Source organism: Leucopleurus acutus (assembly GCF_964270905.1).
Source record: "Leucopleurus acutus genome assembly, chromosome: 6".
NCBI classification, from domain to species: Eukaryota; Metazoa; Chordata; class Mammalia; order Artiodactyla; family Delphinidae; genus Leucopleurus; species Leucopleurus acutus.
The window spans coordinates 13,399,426-13,419,791 of record NC_139149.1 but is presented as its reverse complement, the minus strand read 5'-3'; the positions used below and the strand labels follow the sequence as shown (position 1 = coordinate 13,419,791).

The 20,366-nt window shown below is 45.2% G+C and overlaps 1 protein-coding gene across 1 annotated transcript in view; it reads right to left on the bottom strand.

The window, feature by feature from the left end:
* CLASP1 (cytoplasmic linker associated protein 1) overlaps positions 1 to 20,366 on the bottom strand; it is a 269,499-nt gene that overhangs the window by 34,450 nt on the left and 214,683 nt on the right. Inside the window, exons 30-32 of the mRNA XM_082841350.1 lie at positions 12,529 to 12,672; positions 12,115 to 12,221; positions 3,524 to 3,674 (exon numbers count right to left, since the gene is read on the bottom strand). Of these exons, the coding sequence (XP_082697476.1) occupies positions 3,524 to 3,674; positions 12,115 to 12,221; positions 12,529 to 12,672 (402 nt within the window). The remainder of the gene's footprint in view (positions 1 to 3,523; positions 3,675 to 12,114; positions 12,222 to 12,528; positions 12,673 to 20,366) is intronic.

Below are 20,366 nucleotides of genomic sequence, written 5' to 3'. Positions count from 1 at the left end.
CTAGGGCTTCCCTGGTGGCGCAGTGGTTAAGAATCCGCCTGCCAATGCAGGGGACGTGGGTTGGAGCCCTGGTCCAGGAAGACCGCACATGCCACGGAGCAGCTAAGCCCGTGCGCCACAACTACTGAGCCTGCGCTCTAGAGCCCACAAGCCACAGCTACCAAGCCCACGTGCCACAACTACTGAGCCTGCACTCTAGGGCCCGTGAGCCACAGCTACTGAAGCCCTTGTGCCTAGAGCCTGTGCTCCGCAACAAGAGAAGCCACCGCAGTGAGAAGAAGCCCGTGCACCGCAACCAGGAGGAGCCCCCGCTTGCCACAACTAGAGAAAGCCCGCGCACAGCAGCGAAAACCCAATGCAGCCAAAAATAAATAAAATAATTTATTAAAAAAAAGAAAAATAGAAAACTAAACTCCTAATACTAATCACTTTTAACAACAAAATCGTACTTTCTTAACTCGGTATATTATATTACCCCAGTCTTAGTCTGCATGCAGATTTTATAGAGTGGGAATCACAGTGCACAGAACAGCATATATTTTGCTTTCCTCAAAGGATCAGCATGTCCCACGTAAATAAAAATTTTGCAGCCATAATGTTTAATCACACCACTATTTCTTGTGTTTTAATAAGATTTACTGCCTGATTCCCCTTCTGTGTTTTCCTTAATGTTTTTGTTTCTTGCTATTATAAATAATGCTGAAATAAGCTACTTTGTGTAAATAACGTCTTTCTCCCCTTTTGTCAAGTTTGTTACTCGGCGCAGATTGCCAGAAGTTAGATTTTTGGATAAAGGATATGAAACTTAAAATCGCTTTTGCTGAATATGCCTTTTCACTGAGCTCCAAAAGAGCCGCATCAATTTTCCAGGCCATCAGTACTACACTCGTTCCCGATGTCCCTTCTGGCATCAAGTGCTCTAATTTCTACTTGAAACAAAGAAATGGAACCTCAGAATCTGCCTGTGGGATTTCTGTAACTGCCTGGAAGGCTGGACGTGCACGCGTTTGTGTCTGTCTCTGCCTGTGTGACCCACCCTCCCCATGGATGTGACCTGCGCCCTGATGGACTCTGTCTGACCAGACTGGGCCCGCTGGTCAAGCTTGAACAGAGAGATGCGGGTGCCTGACTCTTCCACACTTAGTGCACTTTTATAGCGGCTTCTTAGCTGACATTTGGTGACGAGTGGCGAAGATGCTGACTTTGGACTTCCTCAACTCTTCCTTTTCCCCTCCCCGCCCCTCTGAGCCGAGACCCGTCAGCGCCCCGTCTGCCACCCCCTGCCAGTCCCGCAGCCCCTCCTGGCCCCCCGCTTCCCCATCCTGGTACGGGCCTGCTCTCTCCACCTTCCCCCCACTCCTTTCAACATCTGGCACGGTGTTTTTTCATACTTTGAAAAGTTGGAAACAACTTAAACGTTCCCAAATAGGGCACCGAGGACATGACTGTGGCACACATCCTTACGCTGAACTATCATCCAGCCACAAGAAGGCACATGAAAGATGACACCACACAGGAGGCACCCTATGAAGTCACTTTTACCTTAAAGAACACACTCCATACACCCCTGCACACACAGACATGTACAGGTACACCTAAGGGAACAGAAAGATGCACACCCAAGCGTTAATGGTGGCTCTAAAGATGTTTTTTCTTCCTTCTTTTCTTTACATGCTGGCTATACACCTCCATCATCCAGCTTCTCCTGGGGCCTCTGCTGTTCCTGGCAGGACTTCTGTTTCCCTGATCAGAACCACACCCGACCCCAAGTTCCTTGCATGCACTTCAGAAGCCTTTCCCGTCTCCTCAGCACAAGCGCTGCCCCTGGACAGCAGAGCTGCCAGCGTGGACACCCTCCAAGTCCTGCTCCCACAGGCCCACTCCCCTCCTTCCTGGCTAAGGCCAACCCGCTCCCCCAGGGCCCCCGTCTCGCCACCTCCCCACGTCCTTAAGGACCCGTGTCCATGAATCGTCCACTTCCCCCACTGCAGAGCCAACACCTTTCTCGCCACACGGGCCAGGTCTCTCCCACTGCACACCCGCCGTCGGCCCCTCCTCGCTCCAGCCTGTGCTCGAGTCGGCCCTCGGCCCACTGTGACCTCGTGTCCACTCCCAGCTCTGCTCTCAGCTCTGCTCACAACACCCAATGGACTCCCGGAGAAACTAACCCTGGAAACTGCAGACTGTGATTAGGTCTAAAAGCTATTTAAGAAAAAGAAGACGGAAGTCCAGACGGGGGCCCAATCTCAAAGAAAAGGTCTTGGCCCTACATCCAAACACCGGTGAGTAACTGTGTGTGGTTTAAATATTCTAGATTAAAATAGACTATTTAATGAAGACAGTAAAAAAAAGATCCAGTGGAGCCCTTTCAGTCCACGTCTGACTCGAGACCCCTTTGGCTGGAACATCCTTCCCGAAAGCCCCCCTCAAATTCCTGGACGCCACATTCTCCTCTGCTCTCCTTCTTGAGCCCGCTTCTTCTGTCTTTCCCTTCGTGGTGATGCTCCTGAGGATTCGGCCCTTACCCTCCTCCACTTGGCTGATTTCACTTACTTTTCTTTAGCTACCATCAAGCATCTAGTCAGTGTCCCTCAAACCTCCACCTGCAGCCCAAATCGCCAGCCTCAACTCCAGGCTGCGCACCCGAAGGCCCATGGCTGCGTCTGCTTGGATGTCTCACTGCGCTCCACAGGGGTCCACACCGCCTCTTCTCCCCGTGACATCGCCTCACTGCGGTGCAGCAGCACTTCCTCAACAGTCCCTGCCGGACTCTCCGGCTCTCCCGCTTCTGCTCACGCGCTACCCGACCCAGCTCCCTCCAGGGTCACTCCCCATCGCAGAGTGACAGCGACCCTCCTCAGACGTGCGTGGGACCATGGCTCTTCGCTGGTTAAAAATCCTTCAGATTCTTCAGGGACCCCAGAGTAGTCTGGACGATGGCTGCGCACCCCCTGGTGTGAGGGCCCTTCTCTTCCCAGGGCCTCCCCAACACCAGGGCACGCCCACCCTCTCCCTCCCCCCGTGCCCACTCCCATCCCTCTGCCTTCTCACAGGCCCCTCTCAGACGACAACCTCCTACTTGACCCGACAAGTGCCTCGTGACCTCGTGGCCTCCGTGCTCAGAGGGTGACATCGTCTCCTCTGCAGATCTGTCCTGCGCCACTCTGCCCCTCTGCAGGAGGCTGCAGCTCCCGGAGAGCCACGCTGGCGTCGGGCGCAGGCTCACTGTTTTTATCATATCAGAGGAACAAAAACGTGTCCAGGATAAATGAAAGCCAGCTGAGAAAAAGGGCATTTAACATTCTTCACCAAGATAGCTGAGGGCTGCTGCAATTTCGTAAAGTTGCCTTGGGCCTCTTAAAATCATACCATTCTAACTACGAGATAAAAATAATGTTGGAGTTCAGTAATCCCCGCGGTCAGCGTTCAGGAGTATTCCTTAAGGGACACACAGCTCTCTACCGGCCTGGGTGGTGACCGCCCCCTCACTGATGAATGGCCCTGTTAGCCTGCGGGTACTCACGACATCACAGTCCTTCCTGCCGTCTCTTTTAATGGGCTCATTCAGATCCTCCTGGCTTCGAAAACTAAACTTTTCGATGGCTTCTGTCACTCCACGCAAAGAACTATAGATTTCTTCAGAGTTCAGGTTCTCGGTATCATAGTCCAGCATGCTAAAGGGCAAAAATATTTCATTTCTTAAATTAAGGCACATGCATAAAATTGAGGTATGGGTAAAAATGACTTCTAATCATTTACGGAGTAAGACATAATTATAGTTTCTTTAGGTGATTTGGAATGATAAGGAAGACATCTTTTGTTAAGAGTACCACCACTGGACAATTGAATCATACAGCTTCCTTGTCAGATCTGGTCCCAAACACATGACATCAGCACTCAATAAGAGCCAGTGGGAAACAAGAACCACGAGAATGCAGGAACTCAAAGAGTGACAACTGGTGACGATGCACGAGGTTAATGGACGTGGAAAAATAACTTTCGTATCTTGAAGATGGAAAAAAGCAGTTTGGTTGTTACTGGTCTCAAATGTACAAATAAATGAAAAGAAAGCTAGTTATTACACACAAATTTTAAAGGAGCAAAGTGCATGACCTCAGAAAGCTGGGTTATGCTCACCAGTATCAGAAACCTATGAAATAAAACCCCAGAGTAGAAAATGCCTCGAAGTCAGATCCACCAACGGACTCCTGAAAGCCTCTCACGCCATCTAATCCAGGAATTGGCTTGAATAACCAAATTCTTCTAGACGCGGATAGTGGGAGTTTTACAGTGAAAGCAGATCTTATAAAGATGAGTCACACTTCCAGATGAGTATCTAGAAGCACTCCAAAAAGCAAGAAATATTTGTCCCTTACAGAAAAGTGACGTCAACTGTCGTCCTTTCAGACATTTAGCATACACAGCAAAACACAAAGTAAAGCAAAAATCCTCAACAGCCTTCTGGCGTGACGCAGTGTATCAACAAGTGACCTTTAGATGTTTGAAAAGTACACTGAAACAGACAGAAGATCCTAAGAACAAAAACCATTACCTTCCCTCAAAAAGAATAAACCGTCACTTGCTCCAAGAAAGTATTCAAGAAAAAATCGGATGAGTCGGTCTAATTTAATCTCCAGACAGTCCTGAGCTATGCTGAGAACTGCCAAGGACATTAAAAGAATCCTTGGCTGTATGTAAGTAAGCATTCAACAACATTCACTATTAAGGACTAAAGAAGACCGATCTTCCTCTTCTTCCAAAGAGAAATAACTGAAACCAGTCACCCACTGGTGGGAACCCCGGCTAAGGGCAACCCAGCCAGTCCTGTGCATTCTGTTGAGAGGAAACTTCCCTGTAACTTAAAAACAAAAAATGTTTACCAACCTCCCCCTCAACACACACACTTTTTTTTTTTTTTTTTTTAAGGTTTGGGCAGACAAGATTTGAACAGCGCTCACTTGGAGTAGCCAGACCTCTACTGGCTGGAGGCTGTAATGACCCGAGTGTCCTGCCAGAGTACAAGATCTGAATTCATTCACCCTGCGAGATGAATTCACTCTCCTGTTGCAAACCTGGCCCAGGTAGAACCAACCCATTCTTCTCTTCTGATGAATGAAAGAACACAGACACCCCAACTGCACTTGGAGAGCTCACAAAAACACACGCCAACTCAAAGACTGGCTCTGGCCATCAAACAAAAAGAAATGTGAGTTTCAACACGTTTACAGCTAAGACTCCGTGTATACACTGGCAGGAAGCAGAATCAAAAAACCTGAACAGAATTCAAGATTTCAACCCCTTCTAAGTTCATAACATTATCTGTCTAAGCTAAGACTCCGTGTATACACTGGCAGGAAGCAGAATCAAAAAACCTGAACAGAATTCAAGATTTCAACCCCTTCTAAGTTCATAACATTATCTGTCTAAGAGGCAATACTCCTTTGGCATGAAGAAAGCGTGACTGGGGAGCACTGGGGCCCCCTGACCGCTCCCCTCCCCGGCCCCTTCTAGAACAGCACAGCACCAGCTTATGTGTGAGTAAAGGCATTTATACATCTGGCCAGTACACCGTTTTTCATAAATAAAGGTTGAATGTGACTTAAACAAAAAATATGTATACGAGATGTAAAAAGATGCCTGAAAATACTATTAATCACAACAACCAAAAAGAGTAACATAGCCCATGCAAAAGGGAAAAAACCAAAACAAAACAGGAAGGATGGAGGGATGGACAGGAGGAAGTCTGGGGGACGTTCAGCTTTTAAGGGATGTCACAATATTATTCTCCATGTCGCTTCAGAAGATGTTAGGTTTCATGTAGTTCATCCCATTATTCCTACCCTGAACTTTCTTAAAATACCTCATTTCGGTTCACATAACTTTAGCATGATAGCCGCCTCTCTTTAAAATAGGAAAATAAAGGATTCTGCCAGTTAATGTTCCTCCTTCTTACGTTCAATTAATAAACCAACTCAGACTTCCAATTTAGGAGAACGTGTGCACGGCCAGGCACAATCTATTGGGGACACTTCTTTTAGACTCACTAGCTTGAGCTCTGAAGCATCTCCTTGGTACGAAGTGGAAACTGTGAGCTCCAGGTGAGAGGGAGCATTATTTTCCTCTAAAGGGAAGCAGACAGTGTTGCTTTCCTTGCCATTTCACGTTCTGGCGTTTGCGTTTTTTCCAGTCAATACCCGTGAGCCCTTATTTCATAGGGAAAAAGGACACTCCCGTGGATGCCGTCATCAGGGAATCACAGGTGATGTGGTCCCGACAAGCAATACCCACAAGGGAACAGCAAGGGGGAGGCAGCAGCTCTGCTTAGAAGAGACCTGGTTGGGTGAACCCCAATCTGCCACCTGCCCTCACATTCTGTCTTGTTTTAGCTCGGAGGTATAATCCCTTAGGTTAAAGGCCAGGTCCTAGGAGTCTGTAAACACTGTGATTAGACTCCAGAAAGGTTTCCATAGGGTTCTTTAGATTAGGAAGAGTTGCTCAATCGGTCAATACTCACTGACCTGAGGTCAGGCCAGGGCACCCAATACCGGGGCAGAAGAAGGCTCTGGCCTCACCCTGCAGAAAGGCTGCACAGTGCAGGCGGGGAGATGCGTGAGGTCAGGTCACCAAGGAAAGAAAAGCCGGAGACAGGAAGTGTGCCTTCTGAGAGCTTCTTCTTTGTCATTTTGTAGGGAAAAGATACTAGGTATGGAATGAGGATAATTGTTCCTTCTCATGAAATCGATAGGGTTTTGGCGAAGAGCAAAGAGAAAAGATACAGATTTCCTCTTAGTTTTATGTAACCGATAGGTTCTCTAAGTGTAAAGGTCTCTGGGTCCACTCTCTCTCCCTCTGACAGTTAACAGAAGTTATAGTTGTTCGTGAAGCGCTAGCTGTAGCATTGTACACACGTGGAAAAGGTGATTCTGGGAACAGATGTCCTCTGGAGGGTGGTCTCAGTGGCCGGATGGGGAGACTGGCTGGGGGTGAAGCTTGGTGCCCAGTAAGGCACACGGGTCAGTGTACTGGGAGACGGTCAATCAACCGGTCTGATACGTTGAGGCATGACTAACCTTTAAGACAAATGCAGTGGCACGCTTTATTAACACTGAGGACGCAGCCGTCTCACTGTCGACGTGCCCGTGCCCCAACCTGCGCATCTGGACAGTCACCACAGGAGTCTCTGCACGCTTTAGAAGCTACTTTCGGAACTGGGAGAGTTTCCAAAGGAAGACGCTGTTAAAACACTTAGCTGACGTGTTTACTACATACAGTCTCACTGTGTCGAGGACATAAAGTAAGAATGTAAATCTTCTGTGCAAAAGCTATCTCTGAGGCATTCAAAAGTAACAGACTTCTGTTTTTTGTTTTGTCTTTACCCTCGTCCTATCACAGAGGGTTCAAACTCAGCTCACACAGCAGAGGCAGCTGGACTGCTCCGTCCTCTGCTCGTGTAATCATAGGGCTCCAGGGAAGGGATCCTCTGATCTTTGGGCGTTTATAAAAAGCACCTAAGAGACCCTCAAACACGCACCCGTAGGAGCCCATGGAGCCTCCTTTGTAAAGCACTGTCGCATTCGGCCGGAAGCCTGTGGGGACCCCACGGCTCTCCCGCCCGGTGCTGGGCCCCCTTTATGGGATGTCACAGGGAGGGCACCTCTCGGGGCTGCCTTTCTGGATCTGAGTCCTCAGACTATCGGCACATGCGGGACATCAGGACGGGACATCAGGAAGGACACTGGCCCACACCACTGACAGCAGGACTGAGGACCCTGTGCGGTCGAGCAGAAGGCTGGGGACACCGCGCCCGGTCGCGGCCCTGACGGCATGCGTCGCCCGAGCCCCTTCCAGGGCCCGAGCGCTGCAACCACAGATGTCGGTGGATGTGGCCAGTTGATGCAATGGTCCCCTCTCTTGGGGGCACCGTGGGAGCGTCCTCGAGAGGTCTGGCCGAGGCCACGCCCCTGGCTCACACTTCTCACCAAGGCTCTAGCCCCTCTGGTCTCAGCCGGAGGCGGCGGAGAGGCTTCCCCAGAGACCTGAGGCGACGTTGGAAGTGCAATAATATTGTGACACCTCAGAGAAGTGGAACAGGTAGCTCGTTACCTGGGAGAGTAAGGGCGCCTGAGAGTCTTGTGGGAGGGAGCGGTGGGGATGGAGCTAGGCTGAGGAAAGGGAGCTGGCTGCTTCGACCACCCATCGGCACTGCAACCCCACAACCGACTGTGGTGATCAGAAGACGAGAGTCAGAGAAAGAGACAAGACAGGCAAGGGCCGCACTATACTCTGTGTCCTAGAGCCCCTCTCCCTGACAAAGCTCTACCCAGAGTCATGCTGCACCATTCGGGGGCAAGAACCAGTTCTGAGTCCTGCATTTATGTTTTTAAATCACATGAGATTCCAACTACAGGACTGTGTGTGTGTAAAGGAAATTACAAGCACTTACATGCAAAAAACACAGATGTACTTGCAGATAATGCAATCAGTTATTTCAGAAAGAACCAAAGAAGGATTCATGGGCCTTAATTCAAATGGGACCAAAGGAACGAGAGCAGGAAGCCTCAGGCAAGGTGCCACCCGGCCAGATCACTCAGGCAGGGGACAACGCGTCCCCCCACCAGGACGACCCTCAGATGGGTATTTCCTTCTGTGAAAACAACAGCACCACTGGGGGGGCGGGGGGCGGGCCATGGCCCACAGGCTGGCTCCGAGAGGGGGGAATGCTCACGTGACCTGATATGAGGACTAAAGTGCGCCTGAGAACACAGGCTCTCCTGACCTGGCAGGTGTCCCTAAGTGACCTGGGTGTGCAAAGGCCCCGCCAGAGTTCTAACAACTGTTGCAGTTCAACAGACCCAGAGACACGGGACGGGCGTGAACTGAGCTGACCGCAAATGGGACACCAGGCCAAGGGGTCCACAGGACCAGGGTCCCTATGGAGCAGCACGCCTGCCCCGGCACTCATGGCGGTTCTGAGAGCAGTGGTCCAGAGCTGGTCTTCACCTGAGGACAGCGAAGGCCCCATTTTATAAGGAATACAAGGTGTGGAGGGGAGCAGTCACTGTGGCACAGAAGGGCCAAAGGCCTCCTCTAGGCCACACACTGAGTCAGCGGCACAAGAGGACACGGGAGACCCCCTCAACTGGGGCCCTGCCAGTAGGGGGAGGACCAAGAGGATGCGCCAGCACCTCCCTGTGGGAGGGGGTCTCCAGCTTGATCCCCACCTTGAGTCTGTGCACACGCTTGATCGTCTGACAGGATGAGTGTAAAATCCACCTAAAATTGCCTTTTATTGTTGGGTTACCAGAAGTTATCTGCTGAGTGCTCCACGGCATGTTTGTCAAGAATGCACAGCAGACCAGAGTGAGGACGGCCACGTGCTTTTTCTATCTTAAAGGGAACGGACTGCACGTAATTGCTGAAGCCCCTTGCAACTCTGTTTTTCAATTAGCATCGATCACACTCGGTAAGATGAGCTGAAATGTAAATGTGTGTTTAATGATGGAACACTCCAGGCCATTCGTCTTCTCCCCAAAGACTTGGAGCATCTGTTTGCTCGCTGGGAATAAGCAGGACTCCTCTCTCCCACAGAAATGATGACTGATGGATGGAACTTCCACAGAAGTCTAACTTGTTTGCTACGGCTTCTCTAATGTTACTGGGTGGATAAAAATGAATTCCTCACTAGCGATTTTTTTTTAAACTATCAAATTAAATGTGTTCATCATGTTAGAGTATTTTCTTATTCCCAGCATAATCTGAGTGTAGAATTTTTGGACTAAAAAAAAAGTAACTAGTTTATTTTGATACTCAAAGTTAGATTAAAAACAAACAACTCAGTAACTCTTTCCCTTAAGGACAAAAAGCTAACATCCAATGGGAAAGATAAAATAGTGGGTCATAGAAAATAAATGTTTCAAGAGCACCGCTCAGAAAAATAGCTGAGATTATATCCTGTAGAATTGGTCTATCCCTACTTAGAATGTGGTAACCCAGTACATTCTCCTATTTAGTGCAAGAGTTCATTCCTTTCATAAATTTCCTGGTAGAATGTATGTAGCCCATTTGAATATTTCCCGTGATATGATGACATGGGGGCAGCTTTTCCCACTTCTGGACAGTTCTGGTTGTGAGAAAAATTATTTCTCCTGTTGAATTCAAGTTGGCTAAGGCCATTCTGGCTACTTATGCACTGACTGAAGGCATATTGTGTTTAAAAAGAAAGAAAGAAATTACACAACTAAATAATCCCTTAAAGAAGAATTGCTTGCTAAGAAAATATTTAGGTCACACTTGGACTTTTTAAGATTGAAAATAAGTCTCCCCATTTCTTCCACTCACCTGTAACCCTAACAGTAAAAATTTAGGCCAGGCTAGTTAAGAATGAATATGGTGACGTGGAAAACTAAATTAGGATTTTTAAATAATCTGGACATCCATGAAGCTTAATACCTAGCCAAGTCTTAGCTCTGCTGGATTATGCTAGCAGCTCCCACCAATCCTTTGCTTAGACCATGAGCACATATAACAAAATACTTCATTTGAATTTTACCTTTTGTTTATTACCTAAAGAATGTGCCACCCTATTAATGAAATAACTAAAAAATAAGAAGTACGAACTGTGTGTTATGGAGGAAAAGATTTCCCAATGTTGCAGAAGTACCATTTCTAAACAAAGGCAACAATTTACAGAGAAGACAACTTCTCCATAAAATTCTCTCCTACCGAGGAGGAGAACTCCATGATTTTACTGCCAACACTGGGGTCACTTAAGACAAACCGTTTGTTTTGATACAGATGGTAACATTTAAAAAACAAGTGCGCTGAGCCACAGACACACTTGGGGAAAGTCAGACATGTTTCCATTAGTCTCTGGTCTCAAGCGTCTAATTATACCAGCCTGCTGAAACCATGACCACACAGACCAAATCTGGAAACATAACACTATGCTTCATTCTACCTACGTACAGTACCAGGGGACCTTAGGAGGATGAAACATAAAGCAATATAAACACTAGGATACTCTAAGTATACAAAATATTTTGTTTCTCCAAGAGAAAAACACAAATTTGACATTTTCCAAAATATTTATATGATAACTTGAGAAACTGAAGACAACTTCAGTGGTAAGGATGGAGGAGTCTGGAAGAGTCTTGAGCATTAAAGAAGTCTAAATTTGAAGGCGCTTACATTTTGCTATCTTCCAGCTGAAGAAGTAACTCTTAAAAGGTATGGCATATGGCATACTTGTGACATTTTCCTCCAATTTTAAGATCGTGGTGTCAGCAACCCTTAAGACACAGCCTCCTGATTCTTGTTAGTGATCTCAAAGCCCTGCATTTCTTGGAGCCAAACACACATGCATGACCCCTGCAGGTTCAGCCTCCGGCTCCTTCCTAAAAGCTGTGGCCTATAGGGTCACCACTCTGAGTGGGGCCATGAGAAACTCCAACACCTGCCAGGGGGTCATGAAAGCCGTCGTGCAGGGACTTCTAAGGGCTCTGGCCAGATGGGAAATGTTATCCAAAGATCTCAAGGCAAACTCTCTTCTCCTTCTAAGTCACTGCCCCAGACTCTGTTAGGCCAATGTTCACATGGTCCCAACACGAGTCTGAAAATGCTGATCCAGTTTTAGTTCTCAGGTTCTCAATCCCTTCTCAGAGCAGCATTCGGCTTCAAACGTGAGTCCAGAATGGCCACTTGGGTGGAAACTACCCCAGACTATGTGTGGACTGATTATAAAGGGTTTAGTTAGACGATCAAACACCCGTAGGTGCTCCTATCGCTTACAGAGTAGGTGATGAGTTTCTAAATGCTTTCTACATGAAACAGGGCTCTAAACATAACTTTCAGTTTTAAAATCTTTAAGGTACTAGAAGAAAGCATTTAGAGCTAGAAGAACCTCAGAGACCATTCAGCAGAAACCGCTCATTTCACCATAGAAGCTTACCACTTTGCCCCAAGTGACACGGTTAAGATTTGTGTGAGGGCTATAGGAGCCGTAGGCTCCTGGTACCCATACGCTTTCTGGTATTAAGCTTGGTCTAAAAACCTAGAAGGAACCTAGACAGTCATCGGGGTGCCTTAGTGTCTTCACTTCTGTTGAAATGGCATTACCTTGGAGACAGGCCCCCATGGGAGCAGTTGGTAGGGGAGGTCAGGGGGCTGGTCCGGCTGCTGGGATGTCGAGAGGGAGTCCGGCCGATGGTGTTGCTCGGAGAGCCCTGGGGGAAGGCAGAAGAGCTCCATCACGCGAGGGATAAATACAGGACACAGTTCCGCTTGCCCCTCGGCCCTTGAACCCCCGTGCAAATAAATGGGCAGATTCTGCATAATCAGGGTGATTTTTTCCAGAATCATAAGGTCAATTTTAAGTGCATACAAACCCAAAATGGATAACTGTCCTGCAGGCATTCCCAAAGCTGAGTGACTGCTGTCAGCTGGAGCAGACAGAGTGGCAGACACAACTGAGCATTTGCTCTACACGGGGACGGGTAAGTGGAGGCCACCAACCGTGACCCAAGCGCTCACCACACTGGTGTTACTGGAGTTCTTGAGGTGGTTATGCAGGAGTTTGGTGGCACCATCCTGGAATGTTTTTGGCAAGGCACCAAGTAACATGGTAAATTCAGGAGTGTTCAATTCAAACAGAGAGATGAGCACAATCTGTGCTGCCTAGAAACGGAAGAGATGGTTAATTTACGTCACGTACAATGGCCTATCTTGGTCAAAATGCTCGTTAAAGTTGTTTTACTTTATTTTATTTATTTATTTATTTTGGCCGCACCACGCGACTCGCGGGATCTTAGCTCCCTGACCAGGGATTGAACCCGGGCCCCCAGCAGTGAAAGCACAGAGTCCTAACCACTGGACCACCAGGGAATTCCCAAAATTGTTTTTAAAAGAAATCTGTTTTGTATGAGTAGAATAAATAATAAGAGGACATCTGTGCCATAAAAAAAACAAACAGCACCTAGAGGAAATACCATCATCAACTATAAACAGCCAAACTTCAATATGGAAAATAAGCCCTGGTTTCACTGAACACCCTGGCCTTGGATTTTACAACAGCACATTAACAATAAATTCCTGAAACTTTTTTCCTCTGCTGTCCAACACTAGGGACAAAGCTGGTGAGTACATAAATGAAACAATCAGAACATTTGAAAAGGCTTAAGATTGTCCATTCTAGTAAGTCAGAACCGGACAAAGGCTCCTAGCACACCCTGGAAAGAACAAGTTTCTAAACAAGCTACCACTGTGTTATCTTGAAAAACCACTTTTCCTAGTGACTAAGAAACATTAGAAATAGAGTTCAAATACATCTGAAAAACTCCTACTTTTACATCTATGAATTGAGGACAGAGACAGTCTGTGGGAAGCAAACTAGATTTACATGGTACGAATTAAAAAGTTACTACTCTTCTGCCTTTTGGAAAATGTTCTACTTTTCTTTATTAGAGACAACATATGCTCGTAGTGGCTATAGCAGCAAAGTGGGGAAGAGCAAGCAGCTAGAACACCAGCAGCGAGACCCAGGCTTCCCCGGAAAGCTACATGCCTGCTATGGTGCTCGAGCTTTGGAAACAGTGCCCTCGGAGTTAGTTACAAGGGTTTTGATTTAGAAGAACTATTCCAAAAGAAAATTTTAGTTAGTACTACCAGGCATTTCTTACAAATTTCTAAGAGTCAAAAGAAAGGAAAACTTATTATGAAAATCTTTCGACTAGAAGCAAACATTTACTTTTCCAAAGACTGTAATATTTAGGATTGCACTAATTATCCTAAATTTTTTTCCACTTGATAGAATATTACATAGAAACATGTTTGCTGAGAAATTTTTTGGAAATAAACACCCACAAAAAATCCCACTTCAATGCTTTCATGATGTTAAAATTAATTCTAGGTCCAGTTAATATAAAATTACTATTTTGTACCTGGAGAAGGAAAAAAAAAATCCAAAGACCCAAATGTATTTAACCAAAATGAAAACTTAATTACAAATTTTGAAATATCAGTAGAATAACATATTTTACACAATAAAAAATTATCTTTCATAATGTCATAAGCATTTATTAAGCACAGCATTGGGCAAAAGGATCTTACTTTTACCCTTGACTTCCAAATATGGTCATTAATAGCCTCTCTAACCAAATTAAATCATAAGGGCCAGTGTGCTTTCACAAGACAGGCAAAAAACATTATTATTGATTGTACTAAAACACGCATTTCTACATGTCATTATTGGAACAGTTTTAACAAATCGTTATCTGAAGAAATCTATTTCACCATCACTTTAACACACTGTTAATATGATTTGTATAAAAGCAAATTCCCCAAATCATGCAAAGTAACCTGTGCATTAAAAAAAATTTTATTAGATGTGGGAAAAAAATGCATGCAGAAAACACTGCACTTCAAAGAGAAGCAAAGAAGCAGACTTGAGTTTCGGCCAAGGGAAAAAAAAATCAGCATCACCAATTTAATAAGAAAGTTGAAAATGGCATTAGAAAACTATTAAATGTATTGTCACATTTTTGAATAGCATGTTTTTATGTGAAATGTGCCACTGTCTTTAGACCTGATTTCTTCCCAGAATGACAAGATACCTGATACTAAAAATTTACTTGGGGTTTTCCATGAAGCAAATTATAAAACTGGTAGGATCTTTTAAGAACAAGAGGGCTGCAAGGTGACAGGCCTAGAGACTGTGCTAATTCGTGGCTACTTAACATTAGTGACTTTTCGTCATATGGGAAAAGAAAGCGCAGCAGACTTCAACTTCTACCCACTGAAGAACCTTCTCTCAATAACCCTAAAGTTGAATTTTGATAAGAAATCAAATAGAAAGACAGGGAATTCTGAAAATAACTCGTTGGACAGATGGTATGTGTGTGACTTACGCATATAAGTGAATATAATTTGTTTTTGCATTTTCCAAAATATAAAATGTAAATGATTTTATTAGTTTTCAAAAGTAACCCTTTGGCCTAAAGCTGTTTTCAAAGTAAAATCTTTTTCTGAAACCCAAGCTCCAGAAATGGATGGAAAGTATCATTTAAGTATATTATTTTTAAAAGATTTCACATCAAAGTTTTAAAAGAATGAGACTGTTATGATCCTGAAACATTTTATCTACAACTCTCTGTATCAGTGAGGAGTCTGAATACCAGAATGTCCAGGCAAGGATGACAACTGGGTTATATTTATCGTTACCATCAATATGCTCTCACTGCAGGAATAATTCCAAATATGGGCATGGGCTGGAGAGATTCATTTTAAAAAGCCTGGGGCAGAGCTCGTGTTCAATAATGAGCCCAAAACCAGAGGGTGTCGCTGTCCCAACCTGGAGCTCCTGCCCCATGTGAGGAAGGGCCATTGAAAAGCCAGATCAAACCAAAATCTCTGCTGCTGACGTTTTCTAACGGGCAACTCTGGGGTGACGTACTTTAACGACCAAGTGGCGACCTAAAAGGAAATGACTCCCACTTGTGCCCCTACAGTAGAACTTGGGGGGTGAGGGTAAAAGGGCCTTCAAATCTCACTGCTAGTGTCTGAAAAGAACCTGCAGGCTATCGATGGCCTTGAATGCCATGTGCCTCACAGCAGAAAAGGATTCTTCCAGACAGGAGATCAATAAAACTTTGACAAATGTTTCAGTGTCAGTATTAATTATGGAGAACTTAAAATTTGAGGAGAGGGCTTTTTAAATTTATTAAACAAATATTACTGCTCCCTTCAGACTGTGATTAAAATTGCTTTAGAAAAACCACCAAAGAGAAGGTATTTCAAAATCTTCAGACATTTTAAATTTAGCATCTCTCCATTGCTATTTTGTTAAAATATGGTAGAAGCCTGTCTGCAACGTGGTTGTTTCTTTGGGAAGGCAGTTAATCATAAAACATACCAAAACACAACATTTACACAGGTGCACGCACGCACGCGCACGCACGCTCTGGCTCACGTAGTATTATGTTAATTTTAGGGTTCTTCAAAATCTTCTGTGTCTCCACAAGGGTAATCAGGATTAACAATCTCAATGCAAACACTGAAGTATCTTTTTGCAAGTTAGCACACAGTTTTAAATCTACCTGTTTACAATTTTCTTCCAAGTTTCCTTCTCCAGGCCCAGAGCAGGTGGAGGCTGACCTAGTGGGGAGATCCTCACCTATTCGACTACGCTGAAGCGGGGACGGACAAACAGGAAAGGGGTAGGGTTTAATCAGAGACAAGAAGCACGCGCTCAAAACCATGGTTATTGGTAAGCTGTACAGGTATTTGGCTTCTTTTCTAAAGTCATATATATAGAGAGAGATTATACAATCTAAAAATCTGTGAATAATAACGGAACAGTAACAGTATCCTTAAGAATAATAACAGGAACTGCCAGTGTTAAACCTCCATCATTTGCTAAGTCCTTCATAATCATCACAACGCCTCCTGGAAGTAACAGTGTTCTTGCAAACAGATCAAAATGAGACTTGAGCGAGGCAGTCATATTCAGCTGAGGTTCAAAACTTATTTGATGGTAAAACTCTGAGCTTTCAGATTAGGACACGCTGCCTATGTATAATCAGAGATTTAAAATTTTTTTCAAATAGAAATGTCGACTTTTGAAGGCTATTTATATATACTTTTCCTGCTCCAGGCAACAGCACCTTTATAATCTCTAATTTTCTTTGCCATGCCTTTACTTCCTGCCTTTCTCAAAACAACATTTGGGGGCTAATAAATCTGTTAGTTCACTTGACAAAGCAGGTGCTCAATGTTAGAGAATCACGTATGATAAGGAAACATACAGGGATTCTGAACCCTAAAATATAAACATACCATTAAAATTTCTATTGTCATTACCGCATTCCCTTTGCCTGATGGGAAAAAAAAATCTTCCTAACGCTAGAAAAAATTTGGACCAGCAGCAAAACCAAAGCAACCCTCAAGCAGTAATAGCTGAAGCTACAACAACAAACAGAGTAGTATCTATCTAGGTTTTTATATGTTTTATTGCAGTTGGTCCTCCCAACAGCGCCTAAAGCAAATATCATGATTCCCATTTCATGGATAATAAACAAGGATTCAGAGGTTAAACTACTTGTTCACACTGCTAAAAAGTAGCAGAGGCAGAAGTCAACAGAGGTCAACTCTAGAATACACTGTATTATCCTAATACAGACACAGTGCATTAAGAAAGGTCTAGTGATTTCTCCAGAGAAGATATACAGGCTGCCAACAAACACATGAAAGGATGCTCAACATCACTAATCATTAGAGAAACGCAAATCAACACTACAATGAGGTATCACCTCACACTAGTCAGAATGGCCATCATCAAACAGTCTACAAACAATAAATGCTGGAGAGGGCGTGGAGAAAAGGGAACCCTCTTGCACTCTTGGTGGGAATGTAAACTGATACAGTCACTATGGAGAACAGTATGAAGGTTCCTTAAAAAACTAAAAATAGAACTACCATATGACCCAGCAATCCCGCTACAGGGCATATACCCTGAGAAAACCATAATTCAAGAAGAGTCAAGTACCACAACGTTCACTGCAGCTCTATTTTCAATACCCAGGACATGGAAGCAACCTAAGTGTCCATCAACAGATGAATGGATAAAGAAGATGTGGCACGTGTATACAATGGAATATTACTCAGCCATAAAAAGAAACGAAACTGAGTTATTTGTAGTGAGGTGGATGGACCTAGAGTCTGTCATACAGAGTGAAGTAAGTCAGAAAGAGGAAAACAAATACCATATGCTAACACACACATATGGAATCTAAAAAAAAAAAAAATTCTGAAGAACCTAAGGGCAGGACAGGAATAAAGACGCAGACGTAGAGAATGGACTTGAGGACATGGGGAGGGGGAAGGGTAAGCCGGGATGAAGTGAGAGAGCAGGACGGACATATATACACTACCAAACGTAAAATAGATAGCTAGTGGGAAGCAGCCGCATAGCACAGGGAGATCAGCTCAGTGCTTTGTGACCACCTAGAGGGGCGGGATAGGGAGGGTGGGAGGGAGACGCAAGAGGGAGGGGATATGGGGGTATATGTATATGTATATGTATAGCTGATTTACTTTGTTATACAGCAGAAACTAACACACCACTGTAAAGCAATTATACTCCAATAAAGATGTTAAAAAAAGAAAAAAGAAAGGTCCAGCATATGTCTGTGTAGTTTGGTCAACACAACTCTCAGGACTCCCATACTTAAAAAATGGAAAAGGTTACTTTGGGAATAAAGCAGGCCAGTTAAAGCTGGGTGGGGCTTTTCCATCCATCCAAGTCAGTCCCAGCCAGGCAAGCGCGCTGCGCGCCTCCTGACGACTGGCTCGTGGTTTGGTTTAGGTTGTGTTTCCTCCCTCCTCAACATCTTAAATATTCAAACACCCGACTCCCTCTGAGAGGAAACACCCCAGAACACTGACATAAAAAGAGAAACAAAATATCAAAAACACTAAAGTCAGTGAATCAAGAGTTTTGTCAGCTTAAAATGTCTAAAGTTGTTTCCCAAACAGGAGATATACCGAGGAGGCGCTGCACTGCCTGCAAACTTCCCGAGTACTGTTTGTATAAAATTAATATTCTCTAAGGATAGGGTCAATATGAGAGTTTACTGCATAGATTTCAGACTGTAGGGCTCTTCTAGTATTCAGAATGTAACCTTGCCCTACTCTTAGGAAATTAAGTCAGCACCAACAGGAGAACTTGGTTCATGATCAGAAAGTGCTTTTCTGATCATGAAAATCAGCAAGATTTCCCTAGCACCTGATACAACCTTTTAATAACTCTGCAAATTACAGGCAAGGCAAAACATATGTCTACTTAGAAGAGATCAGCAAGCAAATCTTTAGTGCACTAAATTATCCAGATGAAAACGCTGCCTGTTTTCTTTCCTTGCAGATTTAAAATAACAGTGATGACAGTTTAAAATCTTAGCACAGAGTGATATATACCATATCACAATTTCTAAGTATTTTAATTTACTTAGGCACTACATTCATTCAGACAATCTTTAGAACACATCTCAAATTCTTGGATAAGGTGGGTGCATCACTCACAACAGTATGTACATTTATATAAATATCCAGTGGATGGAACCGCAAAACAGAGCATTTAAATAAAAGCGGCTCTGTCTCCAGGAAGGATTCACCTGTATGAGGGAAAAGAACACGCATTTGAATACTGTGCTTTAACAAGCCTATCCTAGTGAGTGCTCGATGGATACAACCGAAAGCCACAATCAAATCCACGAATATCTTCGAGGATGAAAAAAAAATGTCACCGGGTGCTCAGAATGCAGAGATGCGCCTGCTAAAATGAACCTCATTACAATTTGCATAGTTAGGTAAAAAAGCTCCCTATTCAGGTAAGAGCTAAGGAACTACCGAATAACTAACTATGGAAGACTCATGCCAGGCCGCCGAAAACCAAAGCCTTGGTAGGCAGAGCGTAAGGTGGGCCCCAGGGTCCCCGCCTTCTGGTGGGTAAGCCTTACAGCCCTCCCCCAGGGTGAGCGGGACTTGCGCGTGTGATGGACTTCACTCCCATAATTACGTTACATGGCAGAAGGGGTTCTGCAGGTATAAAGTCCCTCCCTAATTGGCTGACTTAAAGGGCAGATTATCCTGTGTGGTGATAATCAGGTGAGCCCTTTTTAAAGAGGCAGAGAGGTTAAAATGAGAGTCTCCTGCTGGCTTCATTTTAATTTATCTTTCATTTTTGACGACTAGTTTTGCTGAATAGAGATTTTGGGTTTTTTTGTTTGTTTTTTTTTTGCGGTACGCGGGCCTCTCACTGTTGTGGGCTCTCTCGTTGCGGAGCACAGGCTCCGGACGCGCAGGCTCAGTGGCCATGGCTCACGGGCCTAGCCGCTCCGCGGCATATGGGATCCTCCTGGACCGGGGCACGAACCCGCGTCCCCTGCATCGGCAGGCGGACCCTCAACCACTGCGCCACCAGGGAAGCCCTCTCTTTGGGTATTTATCATTCATTAATTCACTGAAAATACCTACTAAATGCCTACTTTGTTTTACAGGTCTTGTGCTAGGTGCTGAGCATGCAGGGTGAACAAAAGCAGAGAGGTGGAGGAGGCACGGGGAACGGCAGGGCCAGGCCTCGCCCTGAAGACACCCAGGGCCCAGGCTGGGCCCCGAGAGAATTAGCGGCAACCAGGTCAAGACTACGTCAGCAGCCTGCGTGCCTGAGGTTCAGTCCCAGGGGAACGGCCTAAACTGATGGGCCTCAACACCGCATTAAAGATCAGCCAAGAGTGGAAGGAGCCCCGACCAGACACAGAGCAACGTCCACGCTCCACTCTGTACTGGTGAAGTCAAGTGACTGCGGGGAGAGCACAGCC